Source organism: Macaca nemestrina, chromosome X (genome assembly GCF_043159975.1).
Source record: "Macaca nemestrina isolate mMacNem1 chromosome X, mMacNem.hap1, whole genome shotgun sequence".
Classification (NCBI taxonomy): domain Eukaryota; kingdom Metazoa; phylum Chordata; class Mammalia; order Primates; family Cercopithecidae; genus Macaca; species Macaca nemestrina.
In genome coordinates, this window is record NC_092145.1 from 54,232,133 (window position 1) to 54,252,466 (window position 20,334).

The window sequence follows — 20,334 nt, forward strand, 5'->3', positions numbered from 1 at the left end:
CCTATAGCCATCTAAAGATCTTGTGTCAACCAGTGCTGGGGCATCATGCTGGACTACCAGAAGATGGTACCCAAGCACCCTTCCTGTACTTCTTCTATTTCTCTTCTCCTAATCACCAACCATAGAGTGAGGAAAGAATTTCAGGCTCAAAATTGGAATACTATTGTAGAAATTGTTAGGGAAGGCCTATGTAAATTTTCTTCTCTAACCACTGATCCAGCATTACCTTCAAAAATATTGTCATCAACGTATGGAGCTGGAGTCTATAAGTCACTCCTTCAATTGTAGTGAAACTTCGTAGTGTTCTGAACTCTAGTTCTCCTAGAACATTCACCTTCTTTCATGGGTTCATCTAAAGCAAATGTTACTGACATATTCTTTTTAGGCCGTAATCTTGTACCTTCTTTCTGTACAGCAAGAAGATGGGGGAGGGGATGGGGAAGTTAGTTGGTGTCCACGTGTTCAGGGATTGGTCACTGAGTATTAACATTTAAAGGGCCATTTACCTGTAGGATTGACTTTAGAGGCTTAGCTTCTGTTGGGCGTTGTTCTAGATGCTGTCTTTTCTCCTTTGACATTCCTGTTCTGGTGGATAAGCTGGGGGAAGATAGAAAGGATAAGAGTAGTAGAAACAGACACACTTCAAGCTTCTTTATCTAGTGCAGCTACTACCCCATCCCTGCCATATGCCTTTGGGCAATGTGACAACAGAGCAGGAGGATGTTTAGGCCTTTTGCTCCTCAAAACTCTGATCACCTCCTATTTTCTTCTTCTTTTTCCTCTTTTCAACATTTCTATCCTCTCCCATCATTCCTCATTATTGGGAGGATTGTAGAACTAGACACTGAGAATCTGGAGTAGGTTCATGGCATTCATCCGTAGAATAATGCCAGTAGGCTCTTTAAGAGGCTTATGTTCATTTTCTCTTCCACATGGCAAATCAGAGATTAGAAACCCTGTTTTGGGGAGGCTGTAATGCTGATAGGTTGGCTTACCTTTATGAAAATCATTCCCCTCACATGACCACTCAAGTTATGCCAGGGGTGGGGTGTACCTAACAATGTTGGAGTGTTGGTGGGCACTGCCGTAGCCCCATTTGAGCCAATGATATCAAGAGACTTGCTCAGTGCCACCCAGAATCCAAGCACCTCCCAGAACTCCTCGCTTGTGAGAAAGACTGATCCCTGTTGCTTTTCTTATCAGTAAATCTCATGGAGGCATCTCAGTACCTGTGTGATGAGCATCTTTCTCCAGAGCCTGTGTTATTCTTGGAGATTGAGATGCTCGAGGTAGGTGGTAGTTGGCAGGTATTAATGACAGCTAATAGCCAGCGCAGTCCTTCAACTATGGGCTGATGGTTTCTTCTTTCAAGGTTTCTGATGGCTGAACATGGCTCCTGTGACAGAAGAGAAGGATGCAGACCTGGAGCCTGGGACCCCTGGGGCCCACAGAACCAGTCACTCTCATTCAAACAGTGGAGGAACACATAAGGTCTGCTATGCCTAGAGAGGCTCTGAGACTTCTAGGAGACACTCAACATTCACATCTGAGAAAGCATAATAAAGCTGAGGTCCTTTAATAAAGTGGTTGTGGTGTCTTGGGTGTGTGACCTTGAGCAAGTCACATAGAGTCTCTGAGCCTTGGCTTTTTTATCCATAAAATGGGGATATTCATGTGTCCACTTTACAGAACTATTTTGAAGGCAGAATGCAATATTTGTTACCACCATTAAGTCAGGAATCACTATGGGTGTTGCCTGACAGCGAGAGACTTTGCCGCAAACCCAACATATGGGGCTGATTATAGAATGGGCCAAGGGCTGCATCTGCTGGGCTCCAGAGGAAGAGGGAAGGAAGGGGTTGACACTTACCACTCGGCATGGGCACTTATTCTCTTTCACTAGCTTCTTTAGAAGTAGATAGTCAATAATATCACAAGGCATGAGGGCTTTCTTCTTGTCTTGTTTGTTTGCTAAGCTAAAACAGAGCATATGAGAGAGGGAGGAAAAAAGAGTGCAAGAGTGAAACCAAAATAGAAGCAAAAGGCGAGAAAAAGAAGGGAAAGAGGAGGAGAACAAATTCTACTATAACTGCTACATATCCAGGAATTAGGTTTAAAGACATACCTAATGAGATGAGCTAGACATTTTTCTAGCCAACTCCCAATGAAGGAAAGTATAGCACAAATCATTTGAATCCACGATAGTCCCCCCAGGGCTCATTTCTCACTTCCCCTACATTATGCTATCAAGCTTTAATTAGAATTGCTAACTGGGCTATGAACAGATTTGGAGTTTTTACATCCTTTCCCAAACTCTGTTCATGCTCTAGTTGGGGTTGCTAATGAGGAATGAAAGAGGCATAAAGGGAGTTGGGGGCGGGGATGAGAATTGACTGGCCACCTGCATTGTCACCCTGGAATAAGTGCTAGTTATGTAACTTTTGAGCAATCTGATCAGAGAGGAGGTCATTGGCATCGATTATACAAGATAGGGGTTCTCTGCTATCATGAGGTTTCAGGATCAGAGACCGAAACCAGAAAAGATAATAAGCAAATCCAGGAAGGTAGTATTCAGGAAGAGTCAAGGGGTGGAGGTGGTGGATTCCGCTTTTCATTTCCTTTTGATGCTTCCCTTCAAAATTACCTTTGTACAGTTAGGTAATATGTCCCCCATGGCAGTGTGTGGTAGAAAGTAGCTCTTGAGAACAGACCCCAGAGAATTGGGCCGCTTTACCTCCCTGAGCCTAAGGGAACAGAAGGCCTAGCTGGGTGTGACAAAGGGACCACCCAACCCTTCATTTCTATACTTTTAAGGGTACAAATTGGGAAGCGGAAATAGGACATAAAGGCAGAATCTTACAGTAAGATGGGTTTCCCTGCCACTCTTTTATCAGACAGCAGATGTGTTAAGATGATCTTCACTTCCTGCATGCGTCTTATGTCACTGGAATCCAGGACGAAAACAAGCCCATGGGCCTGTGCATAGTAGTTTGGCCATGCTTCCCGGCCCTTCAGATCTCCATTCAGGTCGTAGATGGAAAGTTCATACTCATCTAACAAAAGTGTAGTCAGTTCCGATTTCATACAATGGTCTGTCTTACTGGGAAGTACTATGCATAGGGGAAAAGAGGAGAAGCAATCACTTAGATGGAAACTCCATACTCATCTAACAGCAGTAGAGTCAGTTCCGATTTCATACAGTTGTCTATCCTACTGGGAAGTACTATGCAGAGGGGAAGAGAGGAAAAGCAATCACAAAGTAGGGAAATATAGTTAGATCAAATAATTTGTTGAACCCTGACTAGAGCCTGCTCTGAGAAATCCCACTGAAGCATCCTGCCACCCTGCCCATACTTGGGTACTATTTTCCTAAATAATCGCTTTACCCATACTATCCTCTCCTGGCTCAGTAACCTTTAGTGCGTGTCCACTGCTTCCAGATATAATACAGACTCCTTCACCTCCTAACCTGCCAGACCTATCTCCTAGTGCTATAACCTGACGGGTGTCCACACTGTCCCTGGTACATACCAAATCTGTTCTTCCCTTGGCTCCTTTGCCCCTACTTCTCCCACTCTACATCAATGTCATGCTTTCTCTTGCCCTGGGATTTTACAAGATGTCATTCTCTCTGCTTAGAACACTTCTACTCTTTGCTCAGTTAATGCCTATTTTTTAAAATGTCAATTTTGATCTTGTTTATTCTAGAGTTTTCCCACACACCACCAGCCATCTGGATAAGGTACCTTTCTTCTGAGTTTACCATTGTCATAGCACATATTACAGTGTTGTAAATTCTATGGTTTATTTATCTGGGTTATAAACTGCAACAGGACGGGAACCCTTTCAATTTTATTGAAATTTATTCACCATTATATCCATGATGCCAAGCACATTCATTATTGAATTAATCTGATAAATGAATGAATGAACAGAAGGTCCTTCTCTCCCACCCTTCAATACCCAGCTCAAGTACTGTTTAGGAAGACTTCTCTGGCCTGTCCACTTCGCACTTCTCTCTCTCTTGTTGAGCACATGGTCTGTTGAGCTGGTCCTTCACCTCTTTTTGTGCTTACTTTGTCTCTCCAACTAAAACATAAGCTATATGAGGGAGGATGTTTGTATTACCATACACACAGTAAGTGTTCAATAAATGTTTATGGTGGTTGTTACTGTAGATGAAGGTATGAAGTTGTCTTCCACATATGTCTTCCAAGAAACCATGCTAGACTTAGACACATTTTCCTTTGAAAAGCTATAGCCAGAACATAAAATCTCACAGGGAATTCCATACCTCATTCAGCTCCCATAGAAATGGAGTCGAAAACGGCAGTCTTGGCTGGGCACGGTGGCTCGCGCCTGTAATCCCAGCACTTTGGGAGGCTGAGGTGGGCGGATCACCTGAGGTTAGGAGTTCAAGACCAGCCTGGCCACCCTGGCAAAACCACATGTCTACTAACATACAAAAAAGAAAAAAAAAAACCCAGCCAGGTGTGGTGGCACACACCTGTAATCCCAGCTACTTGGGAGGCTGAGGCAGGAGAATCACTTGAGCCCTGAAGAAAGAGGTTGCGGTGAGCTGAGATCACGCCACTGCACTCCAGCATGGGGGACAAGAGTGAAACTCCATCTCAAAAAAATAAACAAACAAACAAAAACAAACAAAAAGAATGAAAATGGAAAACGGCAGCATTTATATGCATTCCAGTCTGTTGAACTGACCATTCTAGCCTAGCTCTCTTCCCACATTAGTAGCAAAATGACTTTATATATTCTCTATACCCATACCTGGGAGCACTAAGACTAGAATTCATAACTTCTTATTTGTAGTCTTAGATCTGCATGTGACATTTTCCATAGGACTGCCAAAATGAGTCATTAATGTGAAAAGTTAGTAATATGCTTTTGGGTCTTTGGAAATGAGAATACATATATATGTATGTGTATGTATATATTATTATTATTATGTTTAAATGTGATTTTCATAACATCTCTTCTGATTTCATGTTAGGCAATGAACTTTTAAATTATAGCTTTCAGATAAAATAATTTTCAGCCACAACTTTGATGTGATATTTGCTATATCTGTATTAGACTACTCAAAAATAATAAGTGGGCCAGGGACGGTGGCTCACACCTGTAATCCCAGCACTTTGGGAGGCCGAGGCAGGCAGATCACCTGAGGTCAGGAGTTCAAGACCAGCCTGGCCAACATGGTGACACCTTGTCTCCACTAAAAATACAAAAATTAGCCAGGCGTGGTGGCGGGCACCTGTAATCCCAGCTACTTGGGAGGCTGAAGCAGGAGAATCACTTGAACCCAGGAGGCAGAGGTTGCAGTGAGCTGAGATCTCACCATTGCACTTCAGCCTGGGCAACAGAGCAAGATGTCTGTCTCAAATTAAAAAAAAAAAAGTGACTAGGTTAAAACTCTAAAGGTAATATTAGAGTTTCCTTCATCAAGAAAAGCTTTATATATTTTTTTGCCCTGTCAGAGAAAAAAATTTTTTTCCTTAGTTTTCTTTTTCTTTTTACTTGAAACCTTACCAGTTCCTTCAGTTAGTGCATTCTATTGTTGGTGAACCCTAGATGCTGTGAGCAGTTGTTCCCTGACAATTTACATTTATCTTATTTCCTCTATTAAAGTATAAACACTCTAAGGACAGGTACTGAGTCTGATTCATCTCTGTATCCCTAGTGAAGTGTTTCAGAAAGCATGGTCCGGGCACCATATAATTGAGAATTATGCAGGGGTGATTGTTAAAGCCTAGTCCAGACCAAATGAATCAAAACCTCTAGGCTTGGAACACAAGTATTTGCATGTTTAATGAACTCCCTATGGTTAACAAAATCCTGAGGTGATTCTTCTGCACTTTAAAGCTTGAGTACCACTACCCTAGAGAGCCATGAAACTCATGCCTGATTGTGTCTCAGCATCATCTGATGAGCTTGTTAAGATACAGATTCCATGCTACACACCTGTAATCCCAGCTACTTGGAAGACTGAGGTGGGAGGATCGCTTGAGCCTGGGCAATCAAGGCTGTAGTGAGCCATGATCACACCACTGTACCACTGCACCCCAGTCTGGGTGACAGAGTGAGACTCTCTCAAAAAAAAAAAAAAAAGAAAAAAAAAATGGAAACTGTAGATTCCATAGGCCCTTCCCAGACCAAAGTTTTTGAATCTCCAGGTCCCCTGTCAGTAGGGTTGAAAGCTCTCCAGGTGACTCTGGTTACGGTTACTGGTTCTCAGTATTCACTGTTCTCCATGATCACCTGTAGAGCATTGTATTTATTTATTTATTTATTTATAAGCCTGGAGTGCAGTGGCACCATCTCGGCTCACTACACCCTTTGCCTCCCAGGTTCAAGCAATTCTCTTACCTCAGCCTCCTGTGTAGCTGAGATTACAGCCCCCCGCCACCACACCCAGCCAATTTTTGTATTTTTAGTAGAGACGGGGTTTCACCATGTTGGTCAGGCTGGTCTCAAACTCCTGACCTTAGGTGATCCGCCCACCTCGGCCTCCCAAAGTGCTGGGATTACAGGCGTGAGCCACCACACCCAGCCATCCCCAGGCCTCGTTCTCTTAGGGTTTGAGTCCATAGATCTGGGGTGGGGCTGAAGCATCGTGACTTTTTTAAAAAGCTCCCCAGGTGATTGAAATATATAGCCAGGTTTGAAAGGCACTAGTCTAAATGTCCTCATTTAGGGCACCTGCTTGTGCCAGTGGTTGGGTTTCTTCTTGCCTTACATGACCATGCCAGACAAAAGAGTTTTAGTGAATGGTGTCAATAATAATGACTTGGAGGAGGTGGCATAAGATGGCCAAATAGAATCCTTCAGTGATGGTCACCCCTGCAGGAACACCAAATTGAACAACTATCCACATGAAAGCACCTTCATAAGAACCAAAAATCAGGTGAGCGATCATAGTACCTGGTTATAACATCCGTATTTTTTTCTTTTTTTGAGACAGGGTCTCACTCTGTCGCCCGTGCTGGAGTGCAGTGGCTCAGTCTCAGCTCACTGCAGCCTTGACATCCTAGACTCAAGTGATCCTCCCACCTTAGCCTCCTGAGTCACTGGGATTATAGGCATGTGTCACCATTCCTGGCTAATTTTTGTATTTTTTTTTTTTGTAGACAGTCTTAGCATGTTGCCCAGGCTGGTCTTGAACTCCTGGGCTCAAGCGATCTGCCTGCCCTGGCCTTCCAAAGTGCTGGGATTACAGGCATGAGCCCTCGCACCCCACCTTGGTTATAACATCATGTCAAGGAAAGAGGCACTGAAGAGGGTAGGAAAGACAGTCTTGAATCACCAGTACCACCCTTTCCTCATTCCCTGGCAGCACCACATGGCACAGAGAGAGAATCTGTGCTTGGAAGAGAGAGTGCAGTGATTGTAGGACTTTGGATTGGAACTCAGTGCTGCCCTGTCACAGCAGAAAACTACATAGGGCAGAATTTGCCTAGCACTTATGGAGGAAGCATTTAGACCAGCCCTAGCCAGAGGGAAATTGCCCATTCCAACAGTTGGAACCTGAGTTCCAGCAAGCCCTGCCACCATGGCCTGAAGTGCTCTGGGGTGCTAAATAAATTTGAAAGGCAGTCCAGGCCACAAGGACTGCAGTTCCTGGGCAAGTCCTGGTACTGTGATGGGCTTGGAGCCAAGGACTTAGGGGGCATGCAACTTAGTGAGTCACCAGCCAGAGTGACTAAGGGAAGTGCTTGTGTCACCCCTCCCCCTAGTGCCAGGCAGCACAGCTTGCAGCTCCAGGAGGAGAGGGAAGAGTAAAGAGAACATTGTCTTACAACTTGAATACCAGCTCAGCCACAGGAAAATAAAGTACCAAGCAGAGTCCTGAGGCCCCCATTTCAGGCCATGGCTCCCCGATGACAGTTCTAGACCCATCCTGGGCCAGAAGGGAACCCAGTGCCCAGAAGGGAAGGACCCAGTCTTGACAGGATTCACCACCACCTGACTAAAGAGCCCTTAGGTCTGAGTAAACATCCCAAGCAAGTGCCAGGCAGCAGTCACCATGGGCCTTGGGCAAGACCTGGTATTGTGCTGGCTTCAGGTGTGACCCAGCACATTTTCAGCAGTGGTGGCCATCAGGAGAGACTCCTGCTTGAGGAAAGGAGAGAGAAGAGTAAAAAGGACTTTGTCTTGCAACTTCAGTACTAACTCAGCCACAGTGAAATACAGCACCAAGCAGACTCCTAAAGCCCCTGATTCCAGGCCTTAGCTCCTGGAGGGCATTTCTAGACTCACCTTGGGCCAGAAAGGAAAATGCTGCCCTGAAGAGAGAGACCCAGGCCTGGCAGGACTCACTGCCTGCTAACTAAAGAGCTCAGGCCTTGAATAAACATTGGTGGTAGCCAGGCTATAGTCACTATGGGCTCGGGGCTGTGATGGCCAATTCTGCTTGAGGAAAGGAGAGAGGAATATAGAGAGGACTTTGTCTTGCAACCTGGGTACTTGCTCAGCCCCAGTAAAATAAAGCACCAAGCAGATTTCTAAAGCCCCTGACCCCAGGGCCTAGCTCCTGGTGGCATTTCTAGACCCACCCTGGGCCAGAAAGGAACCTGCTGCACTGAAGGAAAATACCCTTTCCTGGCAGGATTCATCAGCTACTGACTGAAGTGCCCTTGGACCTTGAATAAATATCAGGGATAACCAGGAAATAGTTGCCACAGGCCTTGGGTGAGACCCAGTACTGTTGGCTTCATGTGTGACTCAGCACAGTCTCAGTGGTGGTGGCCACAGGAGTGTTTGTATCACCCCTTCCCCAACTCCAGGCAGCTCAGCACAGAGAGAGAGAGAGACTCCATTTGCTTGGGAGAAGGTAAGGGAAAAGAACAAGAGACTTTGCCTGGTAAACCAGGGAATTCTCTCAGATCTTACCCAAGACCACCAAAATGGTACCTCTACAGCTTTACAAGAGTCACAGCATTACTAGGCTTAGGGTGTCCCCTAATGCGTATACAGCTTCAGTGACCAAAGATTTGATCACAACACTCAATTCCCTTTGAGTCCTTCTCAAGAAGGATGGGTAAAAACAACCCCAGTCTGCATAGATTAAATACCTAACTTTTCAATGCCCAGACTTTGATGAACATCAATAAACATCAAGACCATCCAGGAAAAATGACCTCACCAAAAGAGCTAAATAAGGCACCAGTAACATTATGGAGTGACAGAGATAAGTGACCTTTCAGACAGATAATTCAAAATAGTTTTGAGGAAGATTAATGAAATCCAAGATAACACAAAGAAGGAATTCAGAATCTATCGGATAAGTTTAACAAAGATTGAAATAAGAAAGAGTGGCATGATATACTTAAAGTATATCAAGGAAAAAAACTTTTATCCTAGAATATTATATCCAGCAAAATTATCCTTCAAACATGAAGGAGAAATAAAGTATTTCCCAGACAAACAAAAGCTGAGGGATTTTTGTCAACACCAGACCTCTCCTCCAAGAAATGCTAAAGGGAGTACTTCAACCTGAAAGAAAAGGATGTTAATGAGCAATAAGAAATCACCTGAAGGTATAAAACCCACTGGTAACAGCAACTCACACAGACAAATACAGAGTATTGTTATAATACTGTAATTGTGGTGTGTAAACTACTCATAGCTTCAGTACAAAGAATAAAAGATGAACCTATCAAAAGTAACAACTACAGCAACTTTTAAAGACAGTATAATAAGATATAAATAGAAACAACAAAAAGTTACAAAGCAGAGGGGATGAAGTTAAAGTGTACAATTAATATTAGTTTTCTCTTTGCTTGTTTTTGCAATCACATTTTTCATCAGTTTAAAATAATGGGGTCTCCAGGGGGCAGTGGGTGAATATTTTAAAAAATGGGTTATAAGATGTTATTTGCGGCCGAGCGCGGTGGCTCAAGCCTGTAATCCCAGCATTTTGGGAGGCCGAGACGGGCGGATCACGAGGTCAGGAGATCGAGACCATCCTGGCTAACATGGTGAAACCCCGTCTCTACTAAAAAATACAAAAAAAAAAAAAAACAAACTAGCCGGGCGAGGTGGCGGGCGCCTGTAGTCCCAGCTACTCGGGAGGCTGAGGCAGGAAAATGGCGTAAACCCGGGAGGCGGAGCATGCAGTGAGCGTCTCAAAAAAAAAAAAAAAAAAAAAAAAAAGATGTTATTTGCAAGCCCCATGGTAACTTCAAATCAAAAAACCTACAACAGATAGACAAAAAATATAAAGCAATACATCAAAACATACTACGAGAGAAAATTACTTTCACAAAAAGGAAGACAGGAAGGAAGGAAGGAAAAGACCTCAAAATAACCAGAAAGCAAATAACAAAGTGTCAGTAGTAAGTCCTTATTAATAATAACATTGAATATAAATGGACTAAACTCTCCAATCAAAAGACATAGGGTGGCTGAGTGGATTAAAAAACAACAACAACATGATCTGTTTCCTACAAGAAACACACTTCATCTATAAATACACATATAAACTAAAAGGGATAGAAAATTATATTCTATACAAATAGAAACCCAAAAGAGCGGGAGTAGCTATACTTCAGACAAAACGGGTTTCAAGACAAAAGCTATAAAAAGAGACCAAGAATGTCATATAATGATAAGGGGGTCAATTCAGCAAGTGTATATAACAATTATATGTGCACTGAACACTGGAGCACCCAGATATACAAAGCAAGTATTATTAGAGCTAAAGAGAGAGAGATAGACCCCAATACAGTAATAATTGGAGATTTCAGCACCCCACTTTCAGCATTGGACAGATTATCCAGATCAACAATGAAACACTGTACCTAATCTGCACTATAGAGCAAATGGACCTCATAGATATTTACAGAACATTTCATCCAATGAATGCAGGATATACATTCTTCTCCTCAGCATATTGATCATTCTGGCAAGGCTGTGGAGAAAGAGGGACCCTCATACACTGTTGATGAGAACATAAATTATGTTCCACTATGAAAGTTCCTCAAAAAACTAAACATAGAACTACCATGTGATGCAGCAATCCACCTGCTGTGTATATATCCAAAAGAAAGGAAATCAGTATGTCGAAGAGATATCTGGTGTCCCATGTTTATTGCAGCACTGTTCACAATAGCCCAGATTTGGAAGCAACCTAAGTGTCCATCAACAGATGAATGGATGAAGAAAATGTGGTACTTATACACAATGGAGTACTATTCAGCCATAAAAAAGAATAAAATATTGTCATTTGCAGCAACACGGACAGAACAAGTACATGATATTAACTTAAATAAGCCAGGCACAGAAAGATAAATTTCATATGTTCTCACTCATTTGTGGAAGCCCTAGAGTAAAATAATTGAACTCATGGAGATAAAGAGTAGAAGAACACACCGGGTGTGGTGGTTCATGCCTATAATCCTAGCACTTCGGGAGGCCAAAGCAGGCAGATCACCTGAGATCAGGAGTTCCAGACCAGCCTGGCCAACATGGTGAGACCTCGTCTCTAATAAAAATACAAAAATAAGCCAGGTGTGGTGGCACATGCCTGTAACCCTGGCTACTCGGGAGGCTGAGGTAGGAGAATTGCTTGAACTCAGGAGGTGGAGGTTGCAGTGAGCTGAGATTGTGCCACTGCACTCCAGTCTGAGCAATAGAGCGAGACTCTGTCTCAAAAAAAAAAAAAAAGAGAGAGAGAGTAGGATAGTTACTAGAGGGTGGAAAGGGTAGTGAGGGGAGGGAATGGGACGGTTAATGGGTACAAAAATATAGTTAAGATCTAGTATTTGATAGCACAACAGTGACTATAGTAAGCAATAATTTGTTGTACATTTAGAATAACTGAGGGAGTACAACTGGAATGTTTGTAACACAAATAAATGGTGAATGCTTGAGGTGATGGATATCCCATTTACCCTGATTTGATTATTACACATTGTATGCCTATATCAACGTATCTCACATATCTCATAAATATATACACCTACAATGTATCCATACAAATTTAACAAATTTTTAAAAATGTCTTGTGTGCCAAAATATTTTATAGCTGGTGTCTTCAAGTGTTCACAGTATTACTTGCAGACGGGCATTTCCTTCCTAGGCAATTATCTGTTCTTGGCAATCAGCTTAAAAACATTCGCAGCAGCTGGGCGCAGTGGTTTAAGCCTGTAATCCCGCCACTTTGGGAGGCCGAGGCGGGTGGATCACCTGAGGTCAGGAGTTTGAGACCAGCCTGACCAACATGGTGAGACCCTGTCTCTGCTAAATACAAAAAGTTAGCTGGGCGTGGTGGCACATGCCTGTAATCCCAGCTACTTGGAGGCTGAGGCAGGAGAATCCCTTGAATCCAGGAGGCTGAGGTTGCAGTGAGCCGAGATTGCTCCATTGCACTCCAGCCTGGGCAACAAGAGTGAAACTCTGTCTCAAAAAACAAACAACAACAACAACAAAACATTTGCAGGGACAAGGGAGGTAAATTATTCAATTTTGGGCACAGAGTAACGTACTAGATTGATTCTGATGGTCCTGCATAGACAGAGGTGGCCTGAGACATTCTTCAGAATGTGATATCAGTGCCCATTAAAAAATTATCTGTGAATGTAGTCACAACCAATAGATTTATGAATAATCCCCCAGATATTCACTGAGAACAAGGCAAGTTATGCAGTAACAAAATAAATAGATTTTAGGCAGTGTCCTCTAGGAATTAAAATGGGAAACAGACAGTATTCTCACAGGCAAAATAGCATACCGGTAATTGCAGGTGAGTGCTTCCAAAAGCTGGCTGGCCATCAGAAACCCCTGAGGAGTTCTTAAAATATGGATTCCTAGGGCCCACCCAGACAAAAGGGAATCCAGGGATGAGGTTGAGTTGGGGCTCTAGAAAATTATCCCCACTTTTTTCAATAATCTTGTGATTTTTGCTGGCTCCTGGATTTTTCCTGCTGCTATTTACCTTCTTAAACATTTCTGCCTATCAGAGAATTGGGAGAAGCAAGGAGTTAAGTTTGTTTCCTACAAGGCGGGATACAAAGCTGAACCCATTGGCTAAAATGTGAGGCTTGGAGCTGCTAATGGGACAGAGGAAGTTGTTACAGAAAATGGCAACATGTCATCGGGCGCAGTGGCTCACACCTATAATTCCAGCACTTCGGGAGGCTGAGGCAGGAGGATTGCTTGAGGCCAGGAGTTCCAGACCAGCCTGGCCAACATGGTGAAACCCTATCTCTACTAAAATCCAAAAAAAAATTAGCCAGGTGTGGTGGTGCATACCTGTAATCCCAGCTACTCGGGAGGTTGAGGCATGTGAATCGCTTGAACCTGGGAGGCGGAGGTTGCAGTGAACTGAGATTGCACCACTGCGCTCCAGCCTGGGCAACAGAGTGAGACTCCGTCTCGGAGAAAAAAAAAAAAAAAAAACAAAGAAAATGGCAACATGTTGTCTTAGGTGAATGGTGGAATGGGGGAGAACATCCATTCCATGAATATTTATTGAATACCTACCTGAAAATGCTAAAAGACCACAGGCTAAAGATACAGAGAGGAAAAAATCCATTATTTCTCTCAAGAGGCTCACAATTTAGGGGATGGACTTACAATTGCCTGATGATGTAATAAGTGCATGCCAGAGCGATGCATGGAAGAGTGGGAGCTGAGGCAGGAGGGCACTGATAGGGAAGGCTTTCCTGAGGTCAAGCTGGGCTGTGACTTGAGGCTTTTGATTTAGCAGGTAGATAATGGCAGAGGTAAAATGCTAGGTAGTGGGATAACATGTACAGAACTAGAAAAGGGGGATGGCAAGTCATTTGTTGTGGCTGTATCAGAGGGCATGTGCAGAGAGCATGGGAAATGAAGTTGGAGGAGGACTCAGGGACCAACTCATAGAAGGCTTTGTGTGCTGCTAAGAAACTTGAGTTTTATCTTGAAGATAATGGCATTGAACAGTTTTGAGCAGGGAAGTGCCATGATCAGACTTTTGTATTAAGTCCTTCTGGTAGCTATGTGGATTAAATACTGGGAGAACAACTGGAGATGACAAGATCAGCCAGAAGGCTCCTGCTGTAGTTCAAGGAAATTGATGAGCACTTCAGGTAGGTCAGTGGCAGAGGAGTCAGGTTAGCCTTTTTTGGCATCAGGGATGCCAGGTTAGATAAAACTCAACCACGTCATCATACTACTTCATTTATTCAGTAAACATGGATGGAGGGCATCCTGTGACAGACAGTGCTGGCTTCTTTGATTGGTCCTTAATAAGTAGTATAGTACCTTTCTGAAATTCTGTGTAACTGCTTCTTGAAATGTCAAGATACTGAACTAGAGACCTGGTATTAAACTTGCACATATCGGAACTGACAACATTTCTCAAGCTCCAACTCTCTATATTAGCTGTCACAGAATTTCATGTTATTAAACTTCTTTATCATCCCACACTTGTCTCTCTTATCTAGACCAAATTCCACTTTAATTGAGCCCTGAAACTAGACATCATTTCAAACATGCTATCCTTCATAATTAACTGCAATGATTTACATAGTTTGAACTTATGCATACTGACCCTATGAAAGGACTTTCAATTAGGATAGCTTGTAAAGGGAGCAGGTGACAGACATTACATAAACAGGCTGTTTATGTAATGTGAGGAAGGGAGGGAGGGAGGGAGAGAGACAGTGTGTGTTGGAAGGTGTTTATGCGCAAAAAAAAAAAAAAAAAAAAAGGGAAACTGAGGGCCATGAAGTAATGCTAGGAAGGAATGATTATTTCACTGGATTCTGGGGTCCATGGGAGACCCACACCAGTATCTAATGCTCTCAGTTCCTTACATTTTTGGAATGCCTCCACAAGAACAGTTTTGCCTGAGTTGTTCAAGCCAATGATAGGGATGGTCACATTCCTAGAAATGAAAAAGAAAAATGAGCCAAAGTCTTAAAACAGTTAGGTTTTAGGCTAAACAGAGAGTTATACTCTTCCTTAGTGTTTGGGATTCTGCCTGCAGTAATCTCAATGCATGTACCATAAAAGGCCCAGCCAAAGCAGTAGAAGGTGGTATGGGAGTCCCTCATCAAAGCCCCCAAGGATGCTTTTCTTCCCTGATTCGCTTAACCTTGTACAATTGGCCATCCCTCCTCAACCCTGCTCCCAATCTTACAAACAACTGCTTAATCACTTCAACTAACAATATATATTATGAAGATTTGTACCTTGAGGGACTATGGGCAGATTTGTGAGAGGAAATAGTGGAATAGGCCTAGGGAAATAATTGTAATATTACCTTCGTGTCTCTTCTGTTGTCTTTAGCCAAGAGCAGCAGGAGGTCAAAAGCCGGAACATGATTCATCTTAGTTCTTAAATATTAAGAGAAGAAAGAAAATAAGAAATAAGTTCCATTATAAACACTGAGCCTTTAGTCAGCTTATGACTAAACAGGTGCTGATAAACAGAAAGCCTGGGATTGTTAGAAGTCTATTACTTTATTCTATCCAACTGTGTCTATAAATGTCATAGAAGGAGGGACTGGTTATTCTCAATTGCAGTGACAAGTTCTGTGCTAATGAGTAGCTTTCTTCAAAATGGGGTGATTTCTTAGTATAGCAGCCTACACAGACATAATCAGATGTGGCCTATCCCTTCAGCCATAGTTCATCCTTGTTAAGAATATCTTTATTCAACCTTGTGGAGGTTGGGATGATGCCTAAGAGAAGAACCAACTTAGGATTCCAGAAGGAACTATTGGGAGACCTGTTCCAAGTACCAATAATGTCTCTTCTTCAAAGATGTGGGCATCGGTGACCCGCTATTAGAGATTTTTTTACAATTTTTGGAGCTATCAGGGACCTTAGAGATAATCTATTCTAATGGATTTCAAACATTAATCCAGGTGTCCCATCCTCAAAGATTGCCAGGGAGCTGCATAAGCTTCCCAGGTGATGTCAATGCACAGCTGGATTTAGAAGTGAATGCCTAAGTAAAAAGGATAATTTAGGCAATCACTTCAAGGTTCATCCATGGAAAGTGGATTGTTTCCACTTTTTGGCTCTTATGAATAATGCTGCTATAAACATTTGTATATAAGTTTTTGTGTGGATATGTTTTCTCTTGGGTATATACCTAGGAGTATTACTGCTGGGTTATGTAATAAATCTATATTTAACCTCTTGAGGAACTGCCAGACTGTTTTGCAAAATGGCTACAACATCTTACATTCCCACCAGTAATGCTTGGTTTTTTGTTTACAGCTATCCTAGTGGGTGTGAGGTAGGTTTTTATTTATATTTCCCTAGTGACTAATTACAGTTGACCGTTGAACAACATGGGTTTGAACTGCATGAGTCTACTTATACCAGGCTTTTTTTTTTTTTCGACCGAATGAGGATATTTGTGAATGTGAAACCATGTATATGCAGGGCTAACTTTTCATATATATGGGTTTCATAGCGCCAACTGCAGGATTTGAGAATGCACAGATTTTGGTATATGAGGGGGTCCAGGAGCCCATTTCCCCCAAGTTTACTGAGGGACAACTATATGTTGAAGCCCAGAATTGGAGGAAGCCCTGGCTGGGTTAGCAAAGTACTTCAATTGATGCTTAGATGGGCCTTGCTTAGCTATCTGATGAGCACAGTTTATGTGCTAGCTTATTAAGGGATAATTTATCAGGGTTCTGCAGAGTCATCCAGTCATTTACTGGTCTGGAGAGTTGCCATTCCAAAATACTCACATTTCATAGCATTTGTTATAGCACAGCTCACGCCCTAGGAGATCATTAGGTTTCCCATAAAGACGTCCTGGATAATGGCTCTGGCTTATGCCAGACAAAAGAGAAACCTTATATATGGCCTGTGATCAAAACCAGCCTTACTCCAGTTTTGCACATGAAGCTGATATGACCAGGAGCCTGAAACATCAGAGCCTAATTGTCTGGGTTCCATGATAGCCATCTCCCTTGGAGGAGAGGCCAGTAACTGCTTCATGTCTGTTTCCTAATAATTGGCAGAGCCTTCTAACTTGATGTCAGGCTCTCTGTGTTTGTCAGTGCCACCAAGAAGTGTCAAATTGGCATCACACAAGTTCTTCCTTTATAAGGAAGGGTAGGTAGGATAACCCAACTGGGAAAATGATTGAATTAGGGATGACTGGTCTGATCCTTTATTTCTAGTGCCTCTTCTGGGTAACCTGAAGTGAAATCACCTCAACTAAACCTATCATTTCCAAATTTCTTTTCTTATCTGTAAAATGAAGATAGTGACATATTTTGCTTACCATGAGGTGGTTATTTATCTGATAAGTTGATTCTTTTTGGATGGAAGACATAAGATATGCAGAGTAATAGGAAGATGCATTGAGCTTTCTAGCCTTCTTGTCAGATTAACACAGCTCAGGTTGTCCACTTATAAAAGCTATGGCAATGTCCTAATAATGGTTGTCAAGGTACTGACATGTCTATGGCAACAACTACCTGGTTCATAGCAACCAAACTTATATCTCCTTACCTTGTATGATTTTAGATAATTACTAAAGGAACTTTTAGTCATCATAGTTTTTATTCATTTTACAAAATATTTATATAGAATTTACTGTGTGCCAGGGCTCATTAAAGCACTTTATACACATTAATTCATTTAATCCTTACTACAACATGACAAAGTAGGGGCTATCATTCCTACTTTTCAGAGATGAAGTTGTTCACAAAGGGGTTACATAACTTGCCAAAGGTTACCTAGCTAATAAATGGTAAAGCAAGAATTCAAAACTAGGCATTCTGGCTTCAGAGTTGTATTAGGTCAAAGGTCTTGCAGACCTCAGGTACCAGAGAAACTGCCTCTGCTCTGGGTATCTCTTCTAGCCAAACTGTATCATACTTAGTGAACTTTTTATAAAACACTTTATTTTTCAGAATGGTTTTAGGCATACAGAAAAATTGCTAAGACAGTACAGTGAGTAACCATCCCCAACACCCAGTTTCCCTCATTGTTAACATCTTATGATACTGCATTTGTTACAATTAATGAGCCAGTATTAATACACTGTTATTGACTAAAGTCCATACTTCATTCAGATTTCCTTAGTTTTTAACTTAAGCTTCTCAGATTTTGTTTTGTTTTGTTTTTTAGAGACAAGGTCTGGCTCTGTGGCCCAGGCTAGAGTGCAGTAGTGTGATCATAGCTAACTGCAGCCTCAAACTCCTGGGCTCAAGCAGTCCTCCTGCTTCAGCTGCCCAAGTACCTAGGACTGCAGGCATATACCACCATGCTTGGCTAATTTACTTTTTGTTCTTTTTAGAGAAGGGTCTTGCTATATTGCCCAGACTGGTCTCAAACTCCTGGCCTCAAGTGATCCTCCCACCGTGGCCTCCCAAAGGGGTGGAATTATAGGCATGAGATACCACATCCAGCCACTGTATTTGTCTTTGATGACCTTGACAGGAGTGTTCATCAGGTGTTTTGTAGAATACCCCTAACTTAGTGTTTATCTGATGTTTTTCTCATGATTAGACTGAAGTTACACGTTCTTGGGAGGAAGGCCACAGAGGTAACATGCCATCCTCATCACATCATATCAAGGATACATGCTGTCAACATGACTTATCACTGATGATGTTAACCTTGATCACCTGGCCGAGGCAGTGTTTGTCGGATTTCTCCACTATCAAGATACTCCCCCTACTTTCTATCCTGTACTCTTTAGAAGGAAATCAGTATGCATTGGCCACACTTATAGAATGGGGATTTATCCTCCACCTCCTTGAGGTGGAGTATCTACAAAAGTTGCTTGGAATTCTTCTGTATGGGGGAGGGGGTCTGTCTATTCTTATGCATTTGTTTATTAAATCATTTGTTTATACAGTATGGGCTCACATATATTTATTTTATACTCTGATTATAATCCATAACACTTTATTTTCTTGTTCAAATTGTTCCAACTTTGGCCGGGGAGCTCTTTCAGTTGATTCCTCCCTCTGACATACTTTCATCATTGTAGGTTTTTTTAAATTTTTATTATTATTTTTGAGACGGAGTCTCACTCTGTCGCCCAGGCTGGAGTGCAGTGGTGCGATCTCAGACCACTGCAACCTTCGCCTCCTGGGTTCAGGTAATTCTACTGTCTCAGCCTCCCGAGTAGCTGGGACTACAGGCACACACCACCATGCCTGGCTAATTATTGTATTTTTAGTAGAGATAGGGTTTCACCGTGATGGCCAGGCTGGTCTCGAACTCCTGACCTCAGGTGATCCACCCGCCTTGGCCTCCCAAAGTGCTCAGATTACAGGTGTTAGCCACTGCACCCAACCCACATACTTACTCTTAATTCTAAATTTTGAATTGGATCACAGACCAGGCCTTCAGCTAGGGTGACTTATGTACCTATTTGACCAGAACAGACTTGATGTGTGTTTTCCCCCAAGCCCATGGCCAAACTTGTATCCTAACCTGTTTTCTTTCTTTCTTGCTTTTTTTTTCTTTTCTTTTTTTTTTTTAAGATCAAGTTTTGCTCTTGTCACCCAGGCTGAAGTGCAATGGTGCGATCTCGGCTCGCTGCAACCTCTGCCTCCCAGGTTCAAGCGATTCTCCTGCTTCAGCCTTCTGACTAGCTGGGATTACAGGCATGTGCTACCATGCCTGGCTAATTTTTTTTTTTTTTTTTTTTTTTTTAGTAGAAATGGGGTTTCGCCATGTTGACCAGGCTGATCTTGAACTCCTGACCTCAGGTGATCTGCTCCCCCCTTGGCCTCCCAAAGTACTGAGATTACAGGCGTGAGCCACTGCGCCCGGCCTCCTGGCCTGTTTTCTTATGGTGTCTGGGCTAAGAATGGTTTTTACATTCTTAAAGGGTTAAAAAGAAAAAAAATATATGACAGAGACTGTATGTGGCCTCTAAAACCTAAAATATTTACTATCTGGCCATTTTTAGGAAAAATTTGCCCACCTCCATCCCAGAATCATTACTAATAGTGCCTCCTTTCATTCACAAAAGTGTCCAGGCTTGGATGATATTCTGTATGAACACTTATCTTTATCTGAATGAGGCACTTTACAGCCCTTTGAAAGTTCTCAGCCGAAGGCTTTTCTAAATATGTAGATTGATTTTTGGCCAACTGGAGGCTGCATTTTCCCCTTCTTTTCTCCATACTTGCCATCCAAGGGGAGCTGTCTATAGCTGAGATCTTGTGCTAACCCTCAAGGGAAGTAACCCACTTGATACCACTGTTTTTCCATCATGCCCAGAAATGTGTTAGGTAGAGGAATAATTTACTGTACCTTTCTCCCATCTTGATTTAGTTGTTTTCTTATTTTATAGATGACTGTGAATTCATGTTGTTTTCTTTGGTACTTGCTTAGAAGT

General features: G+C 42.4%; 1 protein-coding gene across 1 annotated transcript; it reads right to left on the minus strand.

The window, feature by feature from the left end:
* Positions 1–264: 264 nt before the first annotated feature.
* Positions 265–17,379, minus strand: LOC105499304 (ARF like GTPase 13A). Its single transcript, XM_011771827.3, has 8 exons — positions 17,254–17,379; positions 15,266–15,338; positions 14,817–14,887; positions 2,861–3,110; positions 1,871–1,976; positions 1,230–1,396; positions 507–597; positions 265–407 (listed from the first exon to the last, which is right to left on the minus strand). Exons 2-8 carry the CDS (start codon positions 15,322–15,324, stop codon positions 279–281), a joined length of 873 nt encoding a protein of 290 aa, XP_011770129.1. The 5' UTR covers positions 15,325–15,338; positions 17,254–17,379; the 3' UTR covers positions 265–278.
* Between the last annotated feature and the right edge of the window lie 2,955 nt (positions 17,380–20,334).

Excerpts from the sequence above, each read along its gene's own strand:
- LOC105499304 (XM_011771827.3), bottom strand. The coding sequence starts at position 15,324 with ATGTTCCGGCTTTTGACCTCCTGCTGCTCTTGGCTAAAGACAACAGAA. Across the intron at positions 1,397-1,870 it reads ATAAGTGCCCATGCCGAGTG|GAGCCATGTTCAGCCATCAG; the intron begins GTAAGTGTCAAC and ends CTTCTGTCACAG. Across the intron at positions 408-506 it reads CTCTAAAGTCAATCCTACAG|AAAGAAGGTACAAGATTACG; the intron begins GTAAATGGCCCT and ends CTTGCTGTACAG.